This window comes from Heptranchias perlo, chromosome 3, assembly GCF_035084215.1.
Source record: "Heptranchias perlo isolate sHepPer1 chromosome 3, sHepPer1.hap1, whole genome shotgun sequence".
NCBI lineage: Eukaryota > Metazoa > Chordata > Chondrichthyes > Hexanchiformes > Hexanchidae > Heptranchias > Heptranchias perlo.
The window spans coordinates 59,907,600-59,931,972 of record NC_090327.1 but is presented as its reverse complement, the minus strand read 5'-3'; the positions used below and the strand labels follow the sequence as shown (position 1 = coordinate 59,931,972).

The 24,373-nt window shown below is 41.2% G+C and overlaps 1 protein-coding gene across 12 annotated transcripts in view; it reads right to left on the bottom strand.

Moving 5' to 3' along the window:
- dtna (dystrobrevin, alpha) overlaps nucleotides 1-24,373 on the bottom strand; it is a 199,490-nt gene that overhangs the window by 118,512 nt on the left and 56,605 nt on the right. For all 12 annotated transcript variants that reach the window (XM_067979894.1, XM_067979851.1, XM_067979859.1 and 9 more), the window contains exons 3-6: nucleotides 20,042-20,122; nucleotides 17,248-17,461; nucleotides 12,268-12,353; nucleotides 1,031-1,185 (exon numbers count right to left, since the gene is read on the bottom strand). In XM_067979894.1, coding sequence (XP_067835995.1) covers nucleotides 1,031-1,185; nucleotides 12,268-12,353; nucleotides 17,248-17,461; nucleotides 20,042-20,122 — 536 coding nt within the window. The remainder of the gene's footprint in view (nucleotides 1-1,030; nucleotides 1,186-12,267; nucleotides 12,354-17,247; nucleotides 17,462-20,041; nucleotides 20,123-24,373) is intronic.

Sequence of the window (24,373 nt, the reverse complement as noted above, 5' to 3'; positions counted from 1 at the left end):
ATACAAGGCTACGGACCAAATGCTGGAATATGGGATTAGAGTAGACAGGGCTGATGGCCGGCGCGGACACGATGGGCCGAAGGGCCTCTATCCGTGCTGTATAACTCTATGACTCTATGACACTCAACAACACCAAGAAAAGGAACTAGACAGATCTCACCTTTAGAACAGTGATAGCTTTGTAAACACATTACTCAAGAATATTTACACTCTATGTTAAGTACTATAGCACAGTGTGGGCAATATGGTAGTCTTGCTCGTCTTGCATCTCTCGCAGGTCTCATCTTACTGGATACCCATGCAATCAGTGTCATATAGACTACTAACAATTTATTCTAAACATTGACTGAACTAAAAGTAGATTAATGTGCATATAGAAAATAAAAACAGAAAGTTCTGGAAATACACAGGAAATCCATCAGCATCTGTAAAGGACAAGATAGTTAACATTTTGGCTGTCGACCTCTCACTGGAACAGGAAACTTAATTTAATTTAAATTGGGAGTCAGGTAACAATATATCCTTTCTCCAGAGAAATAGAGGACAATTAATATTTTAATGCTAGAGAATTTTTAAAAGTACTTTTTAAAAAATATATCCTTAGAAGGTTGATCGTTACTTGAGGATTTATGATTTCCTTATCATTGGTCTTTGGGGTTGCAGAAAGCATACTTTAAAAGTGGAAGAACATTGCAGAATTCCTCAATTTATTTTAATTCATGGCAATTTATAAAAACTACTTCCGATTACAGACAGTTTTAGCACTGATAAAATAAAAATTTTAACATAATGGGGGGGTGACTTTCGGTGCGAGTTTGACCCTCATCAGCCATAACCTCAGAAGAGCCTTGGAAACCCAGGAAAAATAAAGTAAACTGTTTTGTGCTTTTTTCCCCCGGGGTTTCCGCAGCTCTTCAGTCAAAGTTACGGCGGACGATGAGAAGATTCCCCCTGGAAATTCATCCCCAGTATATACATATCATTTCCATCAATTCAGCATACAGACTGAAAGGTTTGGATGGTTGTTCACCTGTTGGGAAAAGCATGACCTTGATGCTTGTTCTGTATACCCAAAGGAGGGACCTTCAAACACTGCTGTCGGTAACTTCAGCACCTCCCGTAGAAACTGGTCAAACTTCACGTATATCATTATTCCATTGGAGTCTGATATTTGGGAGAAAATATCTGAAGGACAACAGGGGGAAAAAAAAGTACATCATTACTAGTTTTGCTAATATAACACGAAAGGCTAGCTTTTGCTAAATTGGTTATGCCTTTCAGCCACCTGCTTCAAAAGAAACATCATTAGGGCAATCTTCAGTTTGAGCGCAGATCACACACATTGCCTGAAGGAGTCAGCATGGGGCCCGTGCCATTTCCGTGGCTGAGCTTCATTTACATTAATTCAGCGAGCTGGTCGTGTGGAACATGTTCCTTATGGATAAATTGTCAATGTACGAGCAGGAAATCAGGTGGGGAAGACTACTTTGAAGGGCCTACTGTAGCACCTTAAAGGGGAGGGGTGGAAACATCAGGAGTGAAAGGACAAACCAATTTTGTGGGGCAGGCAAAAAATTGGCAGCACCGACAGCAGCAAGAATGTGGAAGTCTATAAGCCTCAAAACCCACAAGCAATTGGCATAAAAAAGTGTGCCAAACCTTATCTAGCTTTCCCTGACCACAGTTGAGGATCCCTTTAATGGACGCTCGAAATGGCCGCCACCCAACCTCTATCGCCCATATTTGGTGGGTTGGGCAGGAACTGTCGATAATCTGCAGACAGAGAGGAAAATGGTGTCAGGGATTGTAACTGTCATCTGACCCTGTTTAACAGATATTCATGAGGCTCCCACCTGTTTCCAGTGAGAGCTCCAGTCGCCCAGATCAAGATCCGTCCGAAAATCGGAACGGCAGGGCATCAAGTGGCAAATCAGTGTTGCAACCAGTCGCACTATTTTGGTCCTGCTACCGACCTGTTTTGAAGTGCAAACGGCATGGCAGGGACACAAAAATCGCAATTCATGAATCAGGACATTCGCATTTTTAAAAAGTATTCTGATTGCTGATCAAATAAAGAAAATAACACGGCCAATGCAAAGACAATCAGTCTCTAATGACTTTTCAGGACTGCTGGATTAGCGTTATGTTCCATGGAGCATCTTCAGTTCTGTGAACCAGAAATGTTAGATCAGAATACCATGGATCAAATCAACTCTTGTAAAGCAGAATTCATGGCAGTCAGGAAGAAAATGTTATTGTTTGATTCCCTCTATATAAAAAGGTAAATAACAAATATAATGAGAAGTTCCAAAAAAGATTTGATATAGCATAGTTGATAAAGTTACTGCCTGTTGAGGTACTAAGTTCTGTAGATCAGTTATGTCGTCTGTGCTGAGGTAGCTGATCTCAGCTGGGGCAGAAATTGGGTGCTGTTATTGGCTTCAACATCCCTGACCTACGAGGGGGAACAATCAGCCAGGGTGCCACCTCCTGATTGCTATCCAGTGACCCCTGCTGGAAAGTGTGCATGTGTGGACATCAGGGTGAGGTCAGGAATAAAAACAGAAAATGCTAAAGAAATTCAGCAAGTCAGGCAGCATCTATGGAGAAAGAAACAGAGTTAGCGTTTCAGGTCGAAGACCTTTCGTCAGGATCAGCCTTCGTTGTGACGGTCCACTATGTTAAAAGTCTGCTAACACTCAATATCTAGGATTACACACGAAACATGGCCACTTGAGCAAGTTGTGTAAGGGCTGAAGGTACCCCTGGAACAGCACTCCAGCAAAAGACAACATCATCAGGAGAAAAATGGTGGAAAGAAAAGGAAACTGGAAATTGGGAATGATAATGTTAGAGGTCTGAATATTAAAAATAGCTACAGTTTTCTATTGCTGTTGAATACATAAACCTTAAAATAACTCATAATGCCACAGACACAAATGAATTTGTAGGTCCTATCCACCAGTGTGACAAATTCTATATTCAATGGTTTGTCGTTGAGTATTACAAGACAATCTTACTTTAGTGTTTCAACTGTACTCCATTCTGGATTATTACAAATGTTATCATACTTCCCATTTTTATCACATATCTTTACAGGAGTAACCTTCAATTTTGGAGGGGGCAGAAATCTGACAGTATCAGATTAGCCGTCCATTATACACCTGCCCGACTGTACTTTCTACTGAAGACAGTTCTTTCAGGTCTCAGGGGCAGCCTCCGACCACCCAAAATCCTGGTTCTGTGCACCGACCGGGTCATGCTTCCAGCTGGGTTCTGCCGGGAGACTGACAGCAATCATGCAGATGAGGCCCAGGAGTTAAAATCTCCCTGACCATCAGCAGCAAAGGGCCAGACTGCTTCCCGGGTGCCTCGGACCGCTGCCGCACCGATCCCGCTCTCCATTTAATTGCCCCCTCCGTCTTTATTATAATGGCAGCTGATCAATTATAGAGATAGATAAAAGGAATGGATCAGTCATTAGAAATTTATGCAAATAGACCAACTGCAATGATTAAACGGACATAAAAGGGCCGATTTTAACTCTGTCCACCAGGCAAGCGGGTAGTTTAAAATCAACCATGGCACTTACCTGCAGAGTTCCCAATGTTTTCCTATGGGTTCCGATTTTAACCTGCTCTTCTGAGCAAGCGAGAGGGACTTGCACAGGTCCTTCTGAAAATATGCAGTTCGGGCTCCGATGACATTATCGGGGCTTGACTGCAATTTTAACCAGAGACCTGCACAAGAAAGCCGTTGTGGCTTCCCCGCCAGGCTAACGCGGTGGGAAGAGGTGCCAGAGCCAAAAGAGGTCCAAAAAGCGAAGTGGTTTTCCTTTTTTTTTGAAAAAAACTATTCATCTGCTCTTCCTCCTGAACCCCCTCCCAATCACTCACATGAGTGCTGGGAATGCTCCTTCAGTCCCAGCGGCGGTCTCTTGCCACCTGACATGCCGCTCCCGCCCACCAGCTAGCTGCCGCTTCCCTCTGGTTTTGGGCGGGAAACCGATGGGGCCTATGCAGATGAGGCCCAGGTGTTAAAATCTCCTGGTCCTCATGCTGCTCACCGCCTCAACCCTTGCCCGCACGACTCCCGCCCCAAGTTAAAATCAGGGATAAAGAGTTATTAGATTTTAACTACAAGTTCCTGTCAACAGAATTTGGATTAATATCAATAATGAATATTGTGGGAAAGTTCTCTGTGTTATATACATATGTGTGCGTCAAAGATAGATTACAGGCTTGGCTTATAGGCATGGTAACAAACGTCTTTCATGCCAAAATAACCAAATGCTTAGTGCTAGCACACAATTCACATTTATAAATAACATGCAAACACCCAAAAGATCAGATTCCTTTAATACTAGAAAACATTGGCAATAATGCAACATCTTTCAAAATGCTGGCTCTTTCAATTTAAAGTGATATTTCTGTATTTTTTTCATACTTTTGCCAACTTTCTGAATGATTTCCACAATCATATCTATCAACATTCTGTAGGGGCATTTTTTGTAAACATTGTTTATATATTTATCTTAAATTTATTGTGGAAGTAACTTAGAAACCAAAATGTGTTGCTGGTACATAAACCCAGAACAACACAAAAAATAATTTAAGAAATTCTTCTTACGTTTGAACCCAGACAACAACTTGCAGTTATATCGTGCCTTTAACGTCAAAAGATGCTTCACAGAGACATGAAGAACATGCGCATCAAGCCGAAGGAGAGATTAGAAGGAGCAAGAGATGGCTTTTAAGGAAGGTCTTAAAGGAAGAGATGGAGGTGGAGAAGCAGAGGAGTTTACAGAAGAGATTCACAAGAGGCTGGAGACAGGAAATGTTCAGAGGGTGGAGGAGGTAGGAGATGGAAGAGGTGGGGTGTGAGGCCATGGGGGGAGTTGGAGAAGGACGATAATTTTAAATTTGAGGCTTGGAGGGCCAGAAATGTCAGCGAGCACAGGGGTGCCGAGTGAGGGACTAGGTGAGAGGCAGGATATTTTAGACATTTTGGAAGGTGGAGAATGGAAGGCTGGTCAGGAGAGCATTGGACTAATTGAATCTAGAGGTGACAAAGCAGTGTATGAGGGTTTCACTGGCAGATGGGATGAGGTAGGGGCAGAGAAGGGCAAGGTTATAAAAGGTGAAAGTAAACTGTCTTTGTGATGGACTGGATGTGGGGTCTGAAACTCAGTTCAAGCTTGAACATCATGCTGCAATTGCAAATAGTTTGGTTCAGCCCCAGACAGTGACTAGGGAGGGGCAGGAATCAGAATAGAGGGGAGCAGTTGTTGGTTCAAATCCCACTCCAGTGACTTCGGCACATATTCCAGGCTAACACTTCAGTGCAGTACTGATGAAGTGCTGCATTGTTAGAGGTGTCGTTTTTCAGATGAGATGTTAAACCTAGTCTGCTCTCACAAGTGGACATAAAAGATCCCACGGTACCATTCAATGAAGAGCAGGGAAGTTCTCCTGGTATCCTGGCCAATATTTATCCCTCATCCATTATCACTAAAACGGATAATCTGGTTATTTAACTCACTGCTGTTTGTGCGACCTTGCTCTATGTAATTTGGCTGCTATGTTTTCCTACATTGCAACAGTGACTAAAACTTCAAAAGTACTTAATTAGCTGTGAGACATCCAGAGGTTGGGAAAGGTGATATGTAAATGCAAGTTCTTCTCTCTTTGAAGACCTCTATCAGCTCACCCCCTTTACCTTCTCAGCTCTAGTGAAAGAAAACCTAACTTCTCAAGTCTCTCTTTAGAACTACAACCTTTCATCGCTGATAATATTCTAGCAAATTTATGCTGCACCTTTTCCACTGCTTGAACATTTGTTATATAATGGGGTGCCCAAAATTACACACCATACTCCAATTGTGGCCGAACTAAAGTCTTGAACAAGTTTAACATACCTGCGTGCTTTTGTATTCTATCCCTTTAGATACAAAGCCAAGGATTCCATTTGCCTTTTTTACAGCCTTATCTACTTGCACTGCCATCTTTAATAAGCTGTGTACCAGCTTAATGCTTAATTTCAAAAAGCATTACTTCACATTTTTCTACTTTGAACTGCATCTGTCACCTGTTGGTCTATCTGAGTCTTCCTGCAGTTACAATTTCAATATTTTTCTCTCAATTCCTAAGTCCAGATCAGTTATGTTTATAATAAATAACAATGGCCCCATCACAAGCCCCTGTGGACTACTATTCACCACATCTTTCCAGCCTGAGAAACTTCCTTTTACCCCTCCAATAATATTTCTTTCTCGATTGTTAGAATAAAGAGCTGGCACAGTCACATTAGGCCGAATGGCCTTCTTCTATCCATGAGGTCACATTCCCCTTAATTCTATGTGCCATTATCTTTGCCATGAGCTCTTATGTGGGATCTTATCAAATGGTTATTTATTTCATTGCTCTCTGTAGGATCTTGCTAGGTGCAAAAATGGGTGTTGTGTTTGCCTACATAACAGTCACTGCATTTCAAATTCATTTATGTGTAAAGCACTTTGAGACATTTTTGAGATGTAATGACGTGCTATGCAAATGCAAGTCTTTCTTTCAGCAATGAGTGAGATTCGTGCGAAAGAAACAAGAATTAGAGAGCGAACAGTGAGAGGGAGCATATGAAAGAGTTATTACCAGCTAACATATAAAATCATTGTTTTCTACTGCCCTCCGCAAACCTACCAAGATCTCCTCCCTTCACCTCTACAGGGAGTGACTTCTCATTCTTGATGATTCAACTGGTGCCTAAACTTATTTTGTTCCCTGTCCTTCAGTTTCTCTACTCTCTGTCCTCACTCAATCTCACCCTTCACATAAACTCTCCCATCCACACCATCATCTCAAGCAGCCTCTCCAAGTTCTAAATCACCAATAAGGCTATCTCTGACCACTTCCTCATCTTACCACCCACTTACCCTGTCTTCCCCCAATCCCACTACTCTCACCCTCTATCCTGGGGAAAAAATAAGCATCAAGGCCTGCACACCCATCACGCCTGTCCTCGCTGATCTACATTGGCTCCATAATTATGGGATTATAGTGGGATTCATGAGGGTAATTTTAACTTTCAAAATGAGTGACATCAGATCAGCCTCCTGTTATACATCTCTATATCATCTTTTAATTTCCACTGACTTCAACGGAAAGGAAAATTGGGAGAGATGTAAAACAGGCGGCCGATCCGATATCACCCATTTTACACTAACGGCAAAAGTTAAAATTATATATGTTTAGTTCAGGAGTCAGTTTCAGTCTGTCAGCTAGTAGCAGTGAGCTCTATGTTTAAGCTGGCCCAGCAGGATAACCAGCATGTTTCAGTGTAAAAAATGAGCTTGTGTTGTAAAATATCTGTAGAGAGAAGGTGAGTGGCATATTACTATTTTATGCATCAAGAAAGGTAATTATACCATGTACTGTTCATTTATTTAAATAAACCCACAGGTTGATTCAGAGCCCGAGTCACAGTCAGGTCAGAGCATATATTCAGTTTGCATTTTGAAGGAAAATCAAATGGCGCATGTGATACATTCCAGTAGCCGGTGTGTTGTTTACCTAGATATTGGGAAGGTTACGATATGCTCTGGATTGTAGGGGATGTAAGTTCACCTATGGGAGTGGCTGGTGATGCTGAGTGTGAGAAAAAAAAGTGTAAAAACCCAAAACGTGGCAGTACTATATAAATGCAAGTTGTGTTGTAGCAACATACTGGGATTGTGGCATTATTTTCATATATTAATAATGTTAATTTTTTTGTAGTTTCAGAACATTTGTTTAATAAAGAAAAATGAAAGAAATGGATGACATACCATTCATCAGCTGCTTGATGAGATAATACTGATTAGGCAAATTCATTTTGGGAATTGTGAATAGTGGGTTTGTATCATGAAGGGATCATTCTGATTCATTTTTTGAAGATGTGAACGTTTTTTTTCATTTATTTCCATGTTCACTGTTAGTGTGCTTTATTAAAAGGTTCAATGGGTTCAACCACACCCCTCTTTTTACTCCACAAAATTTAAATGAAGAACGATGGCACCAGTGGGATACCGCCTGGCACATGGTAGACCTTGCAATTATGGAAAACAGACCCATTATTATAAAACTGGTGTTATTAAAATGTTCCAAAGGCAGTAGACTGACATTTAGTGACAGATGTGTTTTGCTGCCTCCATCACCATGCCTCATTAGGCAGCATGTCTGTGAAAAACAATATAGAGTTCTTTATTGCCTTCATTTGAATTGCCCTTTTGGGAGCTACAATTCATTCAGTAAGCGAGCACCTATAGAGCTCTGCTATTGGTTAGTTGATACCATAACAAAAGCTCAGCCACCACTTGTTTACAAAGCAAGTCAAGTGCCAGACTGAAATGAAAAATTTAACAGAAAGGCATTGTTCCCCACGGATATCTTCAACAGCCCTCTGCAGCACATCCTTTCTGATGCATCAAAGGCTGAGGATCAACCATTAACTCTGAGGGTCCAATAATATAATCAGTATCACCCAGTTATTCCACTTTGGGTAATAGAGGCACTAGGCCTAATCATTGCTCAATGCTCTCAGCACCCATAATGACCTCCAACTGCAATCCAAATAAGGCTCGTTTCCCATAATGTGGTTGGAGTGCTTGAAAAATACACCTTTGCAACAATCACTGCAAGGATTTACATGGGGCGATTTTAATGCCAGGCGGCTCAGACCACCTGACAGGCAAACGCTTCATTAATATATGCTAATCAGGGAAAAGACCCAAGGCAATTTTAGTGGCCTACTGGCTGGAGCGACCACGGTGGTCATTCTGACCAGTGAAATCTGCTGGACACCCAGCACAGGCCCTAAAAGATAAGTAAAAACTTTTCTCTGTGGGGCAACGAGGAGCAGGAGTGATTCTACGAGCCCCTCAGGTAAAGTCTGGGCTTCTGCTGACCTGGGCTCCCTCCCTTGCCACCAGCTGACCCTACTAATTCCCAACCACCTCACACAACTTTATGAGTGCTGGTGGGCAGCCTCCAGGCCACCCGATCTTCATCTGCCGACAGCTGGCCAGCTGCCATTATATGCCCAGTAAGGTGGACAGCTGGCCAGTGGGATGTTAATGAAGCATGCCCGTTAAAATTGACAGGGCCTCCCACAAAAATACCCAGGCATGAGGCTGAGTGGCTCCATCTGGCTTTTGCCCGGGAGTTAAAAATCCACGCTTAAATGTTGAAGGCACAAAATTAGTGAAGTTCCAGGGGGCCTGGAAGCATGGTCCCACTGAAAGTTTAGAACTTTTACACAAAATGATACATTGTGGTTAATTTTAAGCACTTTGATATTTCACAATTGATAGTCTAAAAAGAAAGCAGGGATTTATTAAAGGAAAATCGTGTTTGACTAACTTGATTGAGTTCTTCGATGAAGTAACGGAGAGAGTTGGTGAGGGTCGTGCAGTTGATGTGTATATGGACTTTCAAAAGCCATTTGATAAAGTACCACATAATAGACATGTTAACAAAATTAAAGCACATTGGATTAAAGGGACAGTGGCAGCATGGATACAAAATTGGCAAAGGGACAAAAAGCAGAGAGTACTGGTGAATGTTTGCTTTTCAGACTGGAGTATACAGTGGTGTTCCCCAGGGGTCAGTATTAGGACCACTGCCCTTTTTGATATATATTCATGACCTGGACTTGCGTATCAAAGTTTACAGATGACACAAAACTCGGAAATGTAGTAAACAATGTGGAGATAGAACCAGACTTCAGCAGGACATAGACAGACTGGTGAAATGGGCAGACACATGGCAGATGAAATTTAATGCAGAGAAGTGTGAAGTGATACATTTTGGTAGGATGAATGAGTAGAGGCAATATAAATTAAATGGTACAATTTTAAAGGGGGTGCAGGAACAGAGAGACCTGGGGGGTGTATGTACACAAATCTTTGAAGGTGGCAGGACAAATTGAGAAGGCTGTTAAAAAAGCAAACTGGATCCTGGGCTTTATTAGTAGAGGCATAGGATACAAAAACAAGGAAGTTATTCCAGACCTTTATAAAATACCAGTAAGGCCACAGCTGCAGTATTGTATTCAATTCAGAGCACCACACTTTAGGTGGTTGGAGTCTGGAACTCACTGCCTGAAAGGGTTGTGGAGGCAGGAACCCTCACAACATTCAAGAAGCATTTGGATGAGCACTTGAAATGCCATAGCATACAAGGCTACGGACCAAATGCTGGAATATGGGATTAGAGTAGACAGGGCTGATGGCCGGCGCGGACACGATGGGCCGAAGGGCCTCTATCCGTGCTGTATAACTCTATGACTCTATGTCAAGGCCTTAGAGAGGGTGCAGAAGAGATTTACTAAAATGTTACCAGGGATGAGGGACTTCAATTATGTGGAGAGACTGGAGAAGCTGGGGTTGTTCTCCTTAGAACAGAGAAGGGTAAGGGGAGATTTAATAGAGGTGTTCAAAATCATGAATGGTTTGACAGAGTAAATAAGGAGAAACTGTTTCCAGTGGCAGACGGGTCGGTAACCAGAGGACACAGATTTAAGGTGATCAGCAAAAAAGCCAGAGGTAACACGAGGAAACATTTTTTTAACGCGGTGAGTTGTAATGATCTTGAATGCACTGCCTCAAAGGGTGGTGGAAAAAGATTCAACAGTAACTTTCAAAAGGGAATTGGATAAATACTTGAAGGGGAAAAATTTACACAAGCCTCAGAATTCTTTAAGGAGGTAACAGACATAGTAGATGAGGGAAATGCAGTGGATGCAGTGTAAATGGACTTGAGGAAAGTCTTTGACAAGGTACCACACGAGATATGGTATGGAATAAGGGGGAGGATAACAAACTGGATTAAAAAATGGTTAGAAGGGAGAAAACAGAGAGTAGGAGCAAAGGGCAGGTTTCGGGATTGATTGGAAATGGGTAGCAGTGTCCCACAGCAGTCAGTTCTGGGGCCACTTCTGTTCACTGTGTATATTAGTGATTTGGGTATAGGCCATACTGGTGTCAAAACTTGAAGATGATAGTAAAATAGGAGGTATGTAGTATTGGGCTCCACATTATAGGAAGGATATTGAGGCTTTAAAGGGAGCACAACATAGATTTACTAGGATGCTACCTGGTTTGAGGGAATAGAAATATGCCAAAAGATGTGAAAAATTAGGACTTTTCTTTGTTAGAACGACGCAGATTACAAGGATTATGATAAAATTATGCAGTATGGGACAGGGTAGATAGAAGCAGACTATTTCCAGCAGTTGAGGGGTCAAGAATGAGGGACAATAGATACAAGATTAAATGTAAAAGATTTAGAACAGAGAGCAGGAGAAACCTCTTCACACAGAGTTGAGATTGTGAATTCACTTCCAGGGTTAGTGGCTGAGGCAGGAACTATGTCAACATTCAAGATTAGATTGGCTAGGTGGATAGAGAAAAAGGGGATAGAGGAAAAGGGGATAGATAGTATACAATGGATATTCCTGTTTCTAAACATTATGGAGTTAATTAAAATGTTGGTCTCAGATTTCCATATTCTGTCTCAGTCTTCCCTATATTTGTATTGCCCAAAAACATTGGGGTTAATGTTCACCTTCACTGCATGGGCCGTAATCTGGTGAAGCGGACCACCTGATTTTCATTCCACTGCAATGAATGGAATGAAAATCGGGCAGGTTCTGTAATGGGTGGGCAATCCTCTCCACCAGATTACTGCCCATGCGATGAAAATGAAAATATGCCCCACTCTTTTATGCAATCAGCTCTTACTCCCTGGCATAATTTCTGTTCAATTTACAGACAGTTTCTCCTTCTCCATTAAACTATTGATTTCAAATTCTGCATCTTTCTCCAAATCTATCTTTGTATTGAACATTCAACCACTGTTAAACACAGGGAGGAATGGCAGCAAGCAGTGATTATCTGAAATACTGTTGAACATTCACCTTAGATATTAAATGACATACAGACAGCACATTTACAGAAATGAGTTGCCAACGTAAGATGATCATAGGCTTTTACTGAAGTTGTCTGTGTTACTTTTGTATGTTTCCCTACATTACAACATTGTCTACACTTCAAAAGTACTTCATCGGCTGTAAAGCACTTTACGTCATCCTGAGGTCATGAAAGACGCTATATAAATGCAAGTCTTTCTTTCTTACTGTCCCAAAGTGGAGATAAGTGGTTATGAAAGGGCAAAAAGATAAAGTGCAGAACAATGACTGGAACACTGAAATGGTTAGTATGTACGAAATACTTACATCTCAGTTTATCCAGTATCTTCCCTCCACATATCGTTGCTAATGCCACTTTCACAGCAAAAACTGAGATTTTGCCATGGCCTTCTCTGAAAAATCAATCACATAATTAAATTTTAAACAACTGTTATCAGGAAGCAGTCGATTAAAAATTAGAAGCATATAAGCTAATCCGTTTCTGCAAACAGATTTAGATCTTAATGTCACTTACCTCGCTTTGTAACAGTTATGAAAAAAAGAAAGATGTTTTCCACAATCTGAAACTTACCTTAATACAGTAAAACCTTTTTTTTCTGGTAAATTTTGTGTTTTTTTTATGATAAATGATTATTAATTGATCATCACTGATTGACAGTTTAAAAAAAAATATGGAGGCAGTGCAACTTCTGATTTGGATCCTGAAACTGATTCTGGTGCAGTGTGTCGTTGCAAAAAACCTATGATTCCAAGATAATTTAGGAAGCTATCTTTGGGGCTGCAACCTGACTGTTTTTCTGCAACTTCAGGTTGTGAGCCTGAGCTGAATCAGACTACATTATAGACTTTTCAAAAAAGGGTCTCAATACTGAAATTAGAACCATAAAAGTTTACAGCATAGGAGACCATTTAGCCCATTGTGTCTGCCGCAGCACCTTGCTAATGCAATGCAACATTAATTCTACTGTCCTGCACTGTCCCCATAACCCCGTCACTTCCTCTTTTTTCAAATGTTTATCCTCTTTTCCCATAAAAGATGCAATGTTTCTCTGCCTCAACTACTCCCTATGCAAAACCTTCCTTCCATGCTCCAACAACTGTGTAAATAAATTTTCCTAACCCCTCTCCTTATTGTTTCTCATAAACAACTCAGAATGAACGCTGTACAAGAAGTAACTAAAACATGCAGGCCTCAAAGAGACTGAAATTACGTACTTTACGCCTGAAGTTATTTGGTTCCTTTTTGAGTCAGAGACTCAGGCGCAGTTGAACGAAAGAGAGCCTAAATTTTAACCCCACGAATGGGGTGGATTGGGGGTGGGTGGGAAGGTAAAAATTGTAAAAATCTAAAACCCAACCCCAACTCGCCTCCAACCCACCCATTTCCGGTTTTAACGGAGGCGGAGCGAAGGGCGGGCAACCAACCCGCTCTTAAGAGGCACAGTGAAAGCTTTCAAGAAGGCTGCGGGCCTCCATTTTTTCATCAGCTTTTTTATTTTTAATTCCTGGGGGCCGGGATTCCCAGGCCTTCTGCTTCACACCACATGAAAGGAAGCGAGAAGGCCCGAAACAGCAGCTAAGTGCTTTTATCACACTGTTTGTGGGCCCAGAGGAGCAGGAATGCTTCCCCCAGGCCTAACAAGCTTACCTGCAGTGACCCCCTCCCTCCAGGCCAGCCAGAAGTTTCCTGTGCCGATGTACAGGTGTAAGGCCCAGCAGGCACTCGGACAAAAATCGGTCCCATCATTGAAGTAGATCTACTTTTGAACACATGCAAAAACTCTACTAGCAAGAATGCTTCAGGATCAAAGGAGACATGAATCCATTTGATTTAAATGGGTAAATGCCTTGTTATTTCTAAGTTACATATACTAAATCTCCTTTGAAAAGGAAGTTCAAAGCTTCTGAGATTCCAAAAATAGAAGTCACTGTAATATTTGGAAGGTCAACTGATTTAGCCTTGCCAATGATCACAGAAAGGCTATAAAAAATTTACTAACAGCTGTAAAGGTAATTCAGCAAAGAATAAAAGTTGCAGGCCGTCCCATGAATCATTTTCTGACAATTAACTCCAAATTATCATTTAATTAATTTTCAGTGATTACATCATAGTTATCAAGATGTCATTAAACATCAATCACGTGGAACACCCTGACTATCAATGTCCCACCACCTGCCACTGAACTTCAAAGTAATTCATTGTACGTGAAGAACTTTGAAATGTTTCCAAGAGATGTACTTGATGGAAATAGGGATTTCTTGTTTTTATATGATTTCAAGTAGGGTAAATCTGTCTTAAAAATGGAATCAGCCAGTTGTGTCTTGGGATCGTTGTATGAAATTTCCTTTATTCAATGGAAAAATTAGCCTGTGGATGACCCATACAGATGACTGGTTGAATTGTGATTAGTTTTCATAAATCTATTCTATGCAAATGTCTGTCTGAAATGTATTTGTGTTGTTGTTTCATATTCATGTCTGGCTACTCACAATACAACTCACTGTTTGATCTATGGGATTCTCTACAGGGCCACTTTATGCAAATTTGACTAGCAGAGACTGTCTTTCTAAGAATTTGCTGAAAGAAGCTGCAAGGACAATGGACTCAGTTTAAAAATAGACAACCTGATTTGTATGTAACATAAGTTTGCTTATGGTACTACATAGTATCTGCCTGTTATTTTTTCCTTCTGTACTACTTTAAATCTGGACAGTAGTTTTAGCCTACATGCGGTGATCTAATGGTGTGATCTTTCTGCTATCTGAGGCGACAGGAGGACATGCATATCCTATGTACTTTCCTGTGAGTGATTTATCACAATTTGGGTAGACCTGGGTTATGCTCACCTAAATACGGAAGAGAATAAAGATGCAGGTTTCAGTTCATAGAAGAGTCAATCTACTTATGGAAATTGTCATCTAATCATTTACATGGGAAAAGGTCCTGGTAGAAAACCTGAACTGTAATAACACAATAAGATGCTATATATATGCAAGTCTTTATCAATTGGAATGGGGAACATCATACTCAGAACTTGACCGAATAGGCCAAAATCTATTTTCATTTAAAATGTATATACAGAAGCAAAGATTTTATGCATGTACAGAATTCAAAGCAACATTGTCATTCATATTGTCAGTGACACCTAGATAATGCCCAATAAGGAATTGGTCTTCCCATTTCAGATACTTTCTTCAGCAGGACCTTAATAGGTTTTTGATGAAGATGTGGAAACAAGAGTCCTTATTGCTACATGGCAAAGCAAATCACTTATTACTACTTTGTACATAATACTTTAATGATTCCCTTCCACCAAAGAGCTGGTCAGCTGAATCTCTGGTGATGACTTAAGGTGATGGCTCTATACTGCTGAAACTTAGAGTTTAAATATCAGAGTTTCTTTCGTTGTTCTTCAGTAACCAACCTTGCTAAGATTATAGATCCTATACAATTGACAAGGGGGAAGGGTCCATAGCAGGGGAGTTCTTAGCTTTCCTTGTGGGGCCCAAAGAAGCCTCCTCCTCCTGGCCTCACAAAGAATAAGAACTTAACTGCAGCTTCCCATTCAGACCGTTGAGTTGAAATTACAGTTGGGTCCTGATGGTGACATTCATACCTGACACGCAGATGTCAATCAGGATCACGCCGGTTTTTGGCGGGTGTCCTTGTCGCCTGCTCAGTTGAGCAGGTAAAAATTGCAACCAGTAAGCTCCCAGAGGTTCCAGGGCTGGTAAATAACCCGAACGATTTTAACTGCCCACCCACCCGGTTTCTGTCAGGCGGGTAGGGTTAAAATCAACTCCTTAATGCTCAGCTGTCCTTGTACAAACATCACAAAAAATATTTGACTGCAAAAGAATGCATCATTCTAAAACACTCACTTACAAAATACAGTCTCTTGGACAACTGGAGAGAATTTTGTTCCAACAGCAGCTTAATAAATAGCTTGCTCACATTTTTACTAGGAAACAAGAGAAATGCTTTTCCTGCAGCATGATACAGTAAAATGATTTAAAAAGTATTGTACCATGAAATTGCTGAATATCCATTTAACTACTCCACATTGTAGGGAGGGGTTGTCGGGTCATTTCCACCCCATTCACGCTGAAAAATGGGGTGGTAGGCCGTCAAAAATTGTTTTTTAAAAAACAATCACCCACTGGCCAGCTGCTGGTCAGCAGACTTGATTTTTGTGCGGGACCTCAAAATTGGTAGCCAGTGCTTCCACCCAGAACAGGCGCCAGCCTTACTGAAATATTTAAACCAGGGTCCAATGCTATTTGTAGGAGCATGCGCTACACCCAATGGAACTGTGCACTGAGCGGCAATACAGCCGTCCTTAAAGGGACCACTGCAGGCTGTTCCAAAAATGCTGAATAAACCTGTGGCATTGGTGCATTGATTTTTGTGGGGCTTGCTGTCGGTCCCTCATACCCACCCCCAGAATGCCTCCTTCAAGCGCACACTTCCGATAATTAAAATAAGGCTTGACCATGAAAATGGTTCAGGACTCTCACTAGTGCCATTGGGTAGGTGGTGCAATGGCTTCGCCCACCGAATGTGGTGTATATATGAAAATCGGCCACACTGTCTTTTAGGACTTGTGAATTTTCTTAGAAATGAGTAGCATTTCTGCTTCAAAAATAAAATCACATTTCACCCCATTCAGAATATTCTGTGGTTTTACACATTCTTCTGATCCTTCTTTGAAATGGCTGGCATTAAAACATTTTGTACCATTATATTACAGAAAATATTTTGGAATCTACAATGGGAATTCAATAGACTGGCTCCGTATCATACTAGAAGTGTGTCTTGTGAAATACTTCTCTCCCGCAAACTCTCTGTCACAATTTCATTAAAAAAGGGAATACATTTCAGAGTGAATATTTTCCACTCACTGACAGCAACCATTCAGAGATCATACAAAGAGATTGTTTACTGCTTTTGGCATTGTTATATCATGCCATTTTATACTAACAGAAACTGCACAAAGTCTGGGAGTTCTGCCAGTGTTCAGGCTATTTTTTTCCCAGAATACAGAATAAAATCACTAATACATTTAAAAAAAAAACTCATGTTCAATTTTCTTTTGTTGAATTTCACAAATAAACAGTAGAGGGCTGGAACAGGACAAAAAAATACAACAACCCAGGCTCAGGCCTTGCTTTCACGTGACTGTTAAAAGAGCCAGTAGGTCTGGACAACTGCAGTCAAGTTTGGGACCTCCAATCAAATTCAAAAACCAAGATGAATGTGCAAAGAAAAACTGCTCTAAAACTTACCCATCATAGGCAGCAAGCAGAAAGTTCAGCAGTAAACTAATGGACTGCTCGACATTTATCTGATGGGTGGTTGGCATTCGTTTGTTCAGCTGGTAAACTATTGTGGAGATGATAGCTTCTAAGCGAGCCACACTGAGTTCAGCATTTGGATCCATTGTATTGAGCCCATTTTCTCTGAATGCCTCTATAATATTCCAGACATCTACCAAGTGCACTAAACAAGAAAAAGAGAAAAAGGTGGATAAGTTTCATAAAAATGGAGGCAGTTGAGCCTGGCTGCCCATCCTCCATTCTTGACTATCCGCAGCCTCCTCTCACCAGTCCCCCAAACTCATATCACTCTGTAGCTTCTCCTCCATTATGACCAGTTTCCACCCTTCTTAAAGCATCAAGATTGACCTGATCAAAGTCACCAATGGCTTCCTTTCAGACTGAAATTATGGTGCACTATCCTTTCTTGCACTCCTCAACCTTTCTGTAGTGTTCAATGTTTTTCACTCTTGTAGCACTGCTCTCACTCCTAGCTATCCCAACATAACCTGCAATAACTCTTCCTCCTTCCTCTTGTACGATCAGGTCTGAGGCGTCCCAGGATTCCATTCTCGTTTATCAGGCTAATCTTCTCCATAAGACACAGCTCCTGCATTCTTGACCTCTTTCCAACCAGCACACCTGAAATAGCCTGTACGACACCCTGCTCTATCACTCCACCATTATCCTTAGCTCCATGGCCACGACTGTGCTGCTTGTCTGACATGACATACTATTTGTGTGACGTCAAGTTATGGATGAGTGAGAAGTTTCTCCAGTTCAACACTGGTAACAAGTCATTCTGTTTGGCTTCTGCCAAGACTCCACACCCTAGCCTCCAATTTAATCCTCCTGCCCTCCTGCTTGTGCAGGCTAAATCTGACAGTGCACAGCCTTGGTGTTCTGTTGGGTCCTGAGCTGAGCTTCAAACCCCAAATCATATTCATCACCAAGACTTGAAATTTTTAGCTCTGCAATATCACCCACCCCCTCCATTACTTTAGCCCCACCTCCAGTGAAACTCTCATCTAGACCGTTGTCATCTCCAAGCTTGGCTTTTTCCTTGCTCCCCAGCTGCGTTCCACCTTACATAAACTTCAATGTGTCCAAAACTCGTCTGCCTGCATACTATCATGCACTAAGTCCCAATTGCCTATTACTGCTGACCTCAACTGGTATTCTGTCCCCTAATATAAGGTCACAAGATAATTACAGACGAGGAAGGTCATTTCACCCACCACAATTCATTCATTCAGAGAGATCTACAATTCCCTCATTTCAGTATCCAATCGTTTCTTAAAAGAATCGCTTCCATTACTCTTCACGGAAGTCTGTTCCAAATGTTGGTCACTCTGTGTGCAGAAGAATTTCCACACATCAGTCCTAATCTGCCTTTAATTAGCTTGAATCTGTGTTCCCTTGTCGTATTTAGTTTAAAGCAATGTTTCAAATCTACCTTCTCCATTCCTTTAACTACCTTATATACCTCTATAAAGGTCATCTCTCAGATGTCTCCTTGCCAGACTGAAAAGCCCTGTTTTCCCCAGTCATTTCTCATAACTCAGACCTTTGCCATTAGGGATCAGCTCCATGGCAATTCTCCGTACTGGCTCTAGTGCTTGAATGTCTCCCTTGCATTTCGGCAACCAGACCAAGTCACATTTGTCATAGTGTGGTCCAATCAGCTTAATCACAACTTCCTCTGACTTGTATTCTACTACTTTGGCTATGTAGTTCAACATTCTATGGCTTTGTTGATTGCTGCTCTGCCTTAGTTAGACACGTTCAGCATCGAGTCAACGAAGAGTCTTAGATGATTTTCAGCTTTATCCTCAGCTATTTCAACAACATTCACTGGGTATATCTGTTACCCATTTGTCCTTCCTACATGTAGTACTTTCATTAAATTTCATCCGCAATTGTTCTGCCCACCTACATAATATATTCAATTCACTCTAATTTCAGAGCTGCCTCCTCAAGACTCCACTGCCCCTCCCAATTTTGTCCAATCTGCAAATATGACCACTTTACATTGAATTTGAGTCCATGTCATTTATGTCAATTAGAAAAAGTAGTGGTCCTAACACTAAGCCTTTAGACATCCAACTGAATACTTCTACCTACCCTGACAAAGCTCCTCTAACTAGTGCTTGTTGTTTTCTAACCTTCAGCCAATTTCTTATCCATTCTCAGCTGAATTCCTACAGCTTTGAGATTAACTAATAGCTTTCATGTGGAATTTTATCAAATGCCTTTCAATGAACTCAAAATTCTCTATAAATTTCTCCACAGCTTCACACCCTGCCTCTACAACCTCCTCCAGCCCTACACAGCATACGCTCTCTGCTGTTCTAACTTTGGCCTCCTGTGCACCCTCCCCATTACCTTCGCTGACCCAGTCTTCACCCATATTTTTGCTATAGTCTGGAAATCTCCCTCTAAACTAAATCGGCCTCACAGTTCTCTCCTCACCTTAAGTCCCCTCAAAACCTAGCCCTTTGACTATGTCTTTGGTCACCTCCTTTGACTCTTCTACTACTGCTTGGCATTCATTTCTCCTCTATAAAATAGCTTGGGATGTTACTATGTTAAAGGTTCCATAAGTTGTTGCAGGTGTAGGAATTTTAAAAAAATCTTAGTGTGGATGAACTCGGGTTTCTCTCCTGAATCTCTTAAGTCAGTTTAAAAGTGGCTTGGCAGGCCTGGGATCAGACAACCAAACAATATTGCACACTTATTATCCTGTGGAATGAGGCATACTTACAGTTGCACTTTTTCTGTACAAATCGGAGCTTACATGCCGTCCTATAGGTGGATAAACGAATGCGATCCAAGTCTTGGGCCCCTGATTTAAAGAAGGATGAGAAGTATTTTGAAAAAAAAAATCACAGTACTCACATTTAAAAAAACTATTATAGAATCATAGAATCTTATGGCACAGAAGGCAGCCATTCGGCCCATCATGCCTGCTCTTTGAAAAAGAGATGTCCAATTAGTCCCACTCCCCTGCTCTTACCTCAGCCCCGCAAATTTACCTTTGAGTATTTAGCCAATTCCCTTTTGAAAGTTACTACTGAATATTAAGTACTTGAAAGGAAAAAATGTGCAAGGCTACAGGGATAGGGCGGGGGAGTGGGACTAGGTGGATTGCTCTTGGGTCGAATGGCCTCTTTCCATACTGTAACCTTTCTATGATTCTATGAATCTGCTTCCACCAACTTGTCAGGCAGTGCATTCCAGATCGTAACAACTCGCTGCCTAAAAAAAAATCCCCTAATTTCCCCCCCCCCCCCCCCCCCCCGTTCTTTTCCCAACTAAGTAGCCAATACTTAATAAAATGTAATCTGAAGTACTAACCCCACCCCTTAAACACTACAGAATAGTTACATAGATCTGCCATCAGAAATTAAATATTCCTATTTGTGAGTGCAAAAGCAACCCCACCGGAGTAGAAATTTGTATTAGGCGGTAGCGCAAAACAAGCAATCAACATATCCATTGGAAAAGAAAATCCGACAGGATGTAGAACGGATTGCCAATTTGCTATCGCCCATTTTGCTCGAGTACCCAAGATGAATTTCACTCCTGGAAAATGTATTCAACAGTTTCATCTCCAGTCTTTTGCCATTCATTGGAATACACAGAAGTTACAACACGAAAAAACATTTGGCCTAACCAGTCCATGTCAGTGTTCACCCTCCACATGAGCAAGTACATCTACCATATGAAAATAGGAAATAGGAGCAGGAGTAGGCCATACGGCCCCTCGAGCTTGTTTCGCCACTCAATCGGATCATGGCTGATCTTCAACCTCAACTCCACTTTCCTGCCCAATCCCCATATCCCTTGATTCCCCTGGAGTCCAAAAATCTATCTATCTCAGCCTTGAATATTCTCAATGACTCAGCATCCATAGCCCTCTGAGGTAGAGAATTCCAAAGATTCACAACCATCTGAGTGAAGAAATTCCTCCTCATCTCAGTCTTAAATGGCTGACCCTTTACCATGCAACTACGCCCTCCAGTTCTAGACTCTCCAGCCAAGGGAAACAACTTCTCAGCCTGTAACCTGTCAAGCCCCCTCAGAATCTTACATGTTTCAATGAGATAACCTTTCATTCTTCTAAACTCCAGAGAGTATAGGCCTATTCTACTCAACCTCTCCTCATAAGACAACCCTCTCATCCCAGGAATTAATCTAGTGAACCTTCATGGCACCACCTCTAAGGCAAGTATATCCTTCCTTATATAAAGAGACCAAAACTGTACGCACTACTCCAGGTGAGGTCTCACCAAAGCCCTGTACAATTGTAGTAAGACTTCCTTTCTCTTGTAATCCTATCCAACCTGTTCCCATCTCCCTATATCCCCCTTTCCTTCATCCGACTACCCAATCTAATCTTCGATGTTGACATAGTTCCTGCTTCAACCAATAACCTTGGAAATGAATGTTACAGCCTCACAACTCTGGGTGTAAAGAAGTTTCTCCCGCTCTCTGTTCTAAACCCATTACATTTAGGAACATAGGAACATGAGTAGGCCATTTAGCCCCTCGAGCCTGTTCCACCATTCAATGAGATCATGGCTGACCTATGACCTAATTCCATAAACCTGCCCTAGCCCCATATCCCTTAATACGTTTGGTTAACAAAAATCAACCAATCTCAGATTTAAAATTAACAATTGAGCTAGCATCAACTACCATTTGCAGAAGAGAGTTCCAAACTTCTACCATCCTTTGAGTGTAGAAGTGTTTCTAACTTCACTCCTGAAAGTCCTGGCTCTAATTTTTAGGCTATGTCCCCAGTCCTAGATGCCCCAACCAGCGGAAATAGTTTCTCTCTATCTACCCTATCGGTTCCCCTTAATATCTTGAAAACTTCGATCAAGTCACCCCTTAATCTTCTAAATTCCAGGAAATACAAACCTAGTTTGTGTAATCTCACCTTATAATTTAACCCTTGGAGTTCAGGTCTCATTCTAATAAATCTAGGTTGCACTCCCTCCAAGGTCAATGTGTCCTTCCTAAGGTGCAGTACCCAGAATGAACACAATACTCCAGGTGTGGTCTAACCAGGGCTTTGTATAGCTGATAACTTCTACCCCCTTGTATTCTAGTCCTCCAGATACAAAGGCCAGCATTCCATTAGCCATTATGATTATTTTCTGTAACTGTCCATGACATTTTAATGATCTATGTACATGGACCCATAAGTCTCTTTGGACCTCCACTGTTTCAAGCTTTTCACCATTTAAAAAGTACTCTGATCTATCCTTTTTAAGTCCAAAGTGGACGACCTCACACTTGCCTACATTGAAATCCATTTGCCACAGTTTTGTCCATTCACTTAATCTATTAATATCTCTCTGTAATTTTATACTTCCATCTACACTGCTTATGATGCTGCCTATTCTTGTGTCATCGGCAAACTTGGATTCGAGGCTCTCTATCCCGTCATCTAAGTTGTTAATAAATATGGTGAATAGTTGAGGCCCCAACACAGATCCCTGTGGGACCCCACTAGTCACATCCTGCCAATTTGAGTACCTGCCCATTATCCCTACCCTGTCTCCTACCGCTCAGCCAATTTCCTAACCAGGTCAATAATTTGCCCTCAATTCCATGATTTTCAACTTTTGCTAACAGTGTCTTATGAGGGGCTTTATTGAATGCCTTCTGGAAGTCCATATAAACAACATCCATAGACAGTCTACTGTCCACTACTTTAGTCATCTCTTCAAAACATTCATTCAATCAGGTTCGTCAGGCATGACCTACCCTTTACAAATCCATGCTGGCTCTCTCTGATCAGATGAAAATGTTCAAGATGTTCAGACACTCGATCCTTAATTATAGACTCTAGTCATTTCTCAACATCAGATGTTAGGCTAACAGATCTATAATTCTCTGGTTTCCTTCTCATCTTTCTTAAATAGTGGAATGACATGTGCAATTTTCCAGTCGAAAGGAACAGTTCCTGAACTTTGGAAAAATATTGTTAGGGCATCTGCAGTGAAATCACCTACTTCCTTTAAAACCCTAGGATGGAAACCATCTGGTCCTGGGGCTTTGTCTTTCTTTAATACCATTATTTTCTTAATTACTGTACATTTGCTTACGTTGATTATGGTGAGTCCCCATCCCTGATTCAAAATTAGTTTCCCAGCATGCTATCTTCTTCCTCTACTGTAAATACTGACACAAAGTAATTATTTAACATGTCTGCCATGCCCCTATTTTCATTTACAATATCATCATTATCAGTTTTTAAGGGGCCCACATTGCTCTTGACCACCCTCTTTTTCCTAATATAATTGTAACATTTTTTTGTGTTGATTTTGATATCCCTTGCAAGCTTCTTTTCATACTCCCTCTTTGTAGCTCTTACTATCTGCTTTGTCACCCTTTGCGGTTCTTTGTATCTCAACCATTCGCCAGGATCTGTGGTATTTTTGTCCCTTACTTCTTTTGTCGTCCATGCCTGTTTTTTTTGGCATGTAGAGCTCTTGCCCCTTAGGGGCATAAACTGATTCTATATTACCTTAAATTCTTTTTTGAACAATTCCACTGATCTTCTGTCATTTTACCTATTAACAGATTTGCCCAGTTTACTGGACAGTCTCTATCTCATCCCATTGAAGTCAGCCTTACCTAAATTTAGAATCTTAGTAGCTGATACGGGTTTCTCCCTTTTAAACACAACGTTGAACTCGATCATATTATGATCGCTATTAGATAAATGTTCACGCACCATTCGGCTGTTTACTAATGGTAAATTAGTAAACAAGGGGCCTAACCCCTTGTTGGTTCTAGGACATATTGTTGCAGAAAGTTGTCCTGAACTCACTGAAGAAATTCACTACCTTTCTGACATGAGCTTGTCTGCTTATCCCACATGAAAGTTAAAATCCCCCATTAAAACCACTGTCTTAACTACATGTTTGTCTAATCTCTGCATTTATACATTCTGCCATTTCACAGCTGCTACCAGGAGGCTTATACACAACTCCCACTATAGTCTTAAATCCTTTTCTATTTCTTAATTCTACCCATAAAGTCTCCATTGCTTGCATATGTCTTGTTAGCGAAAGTAAAC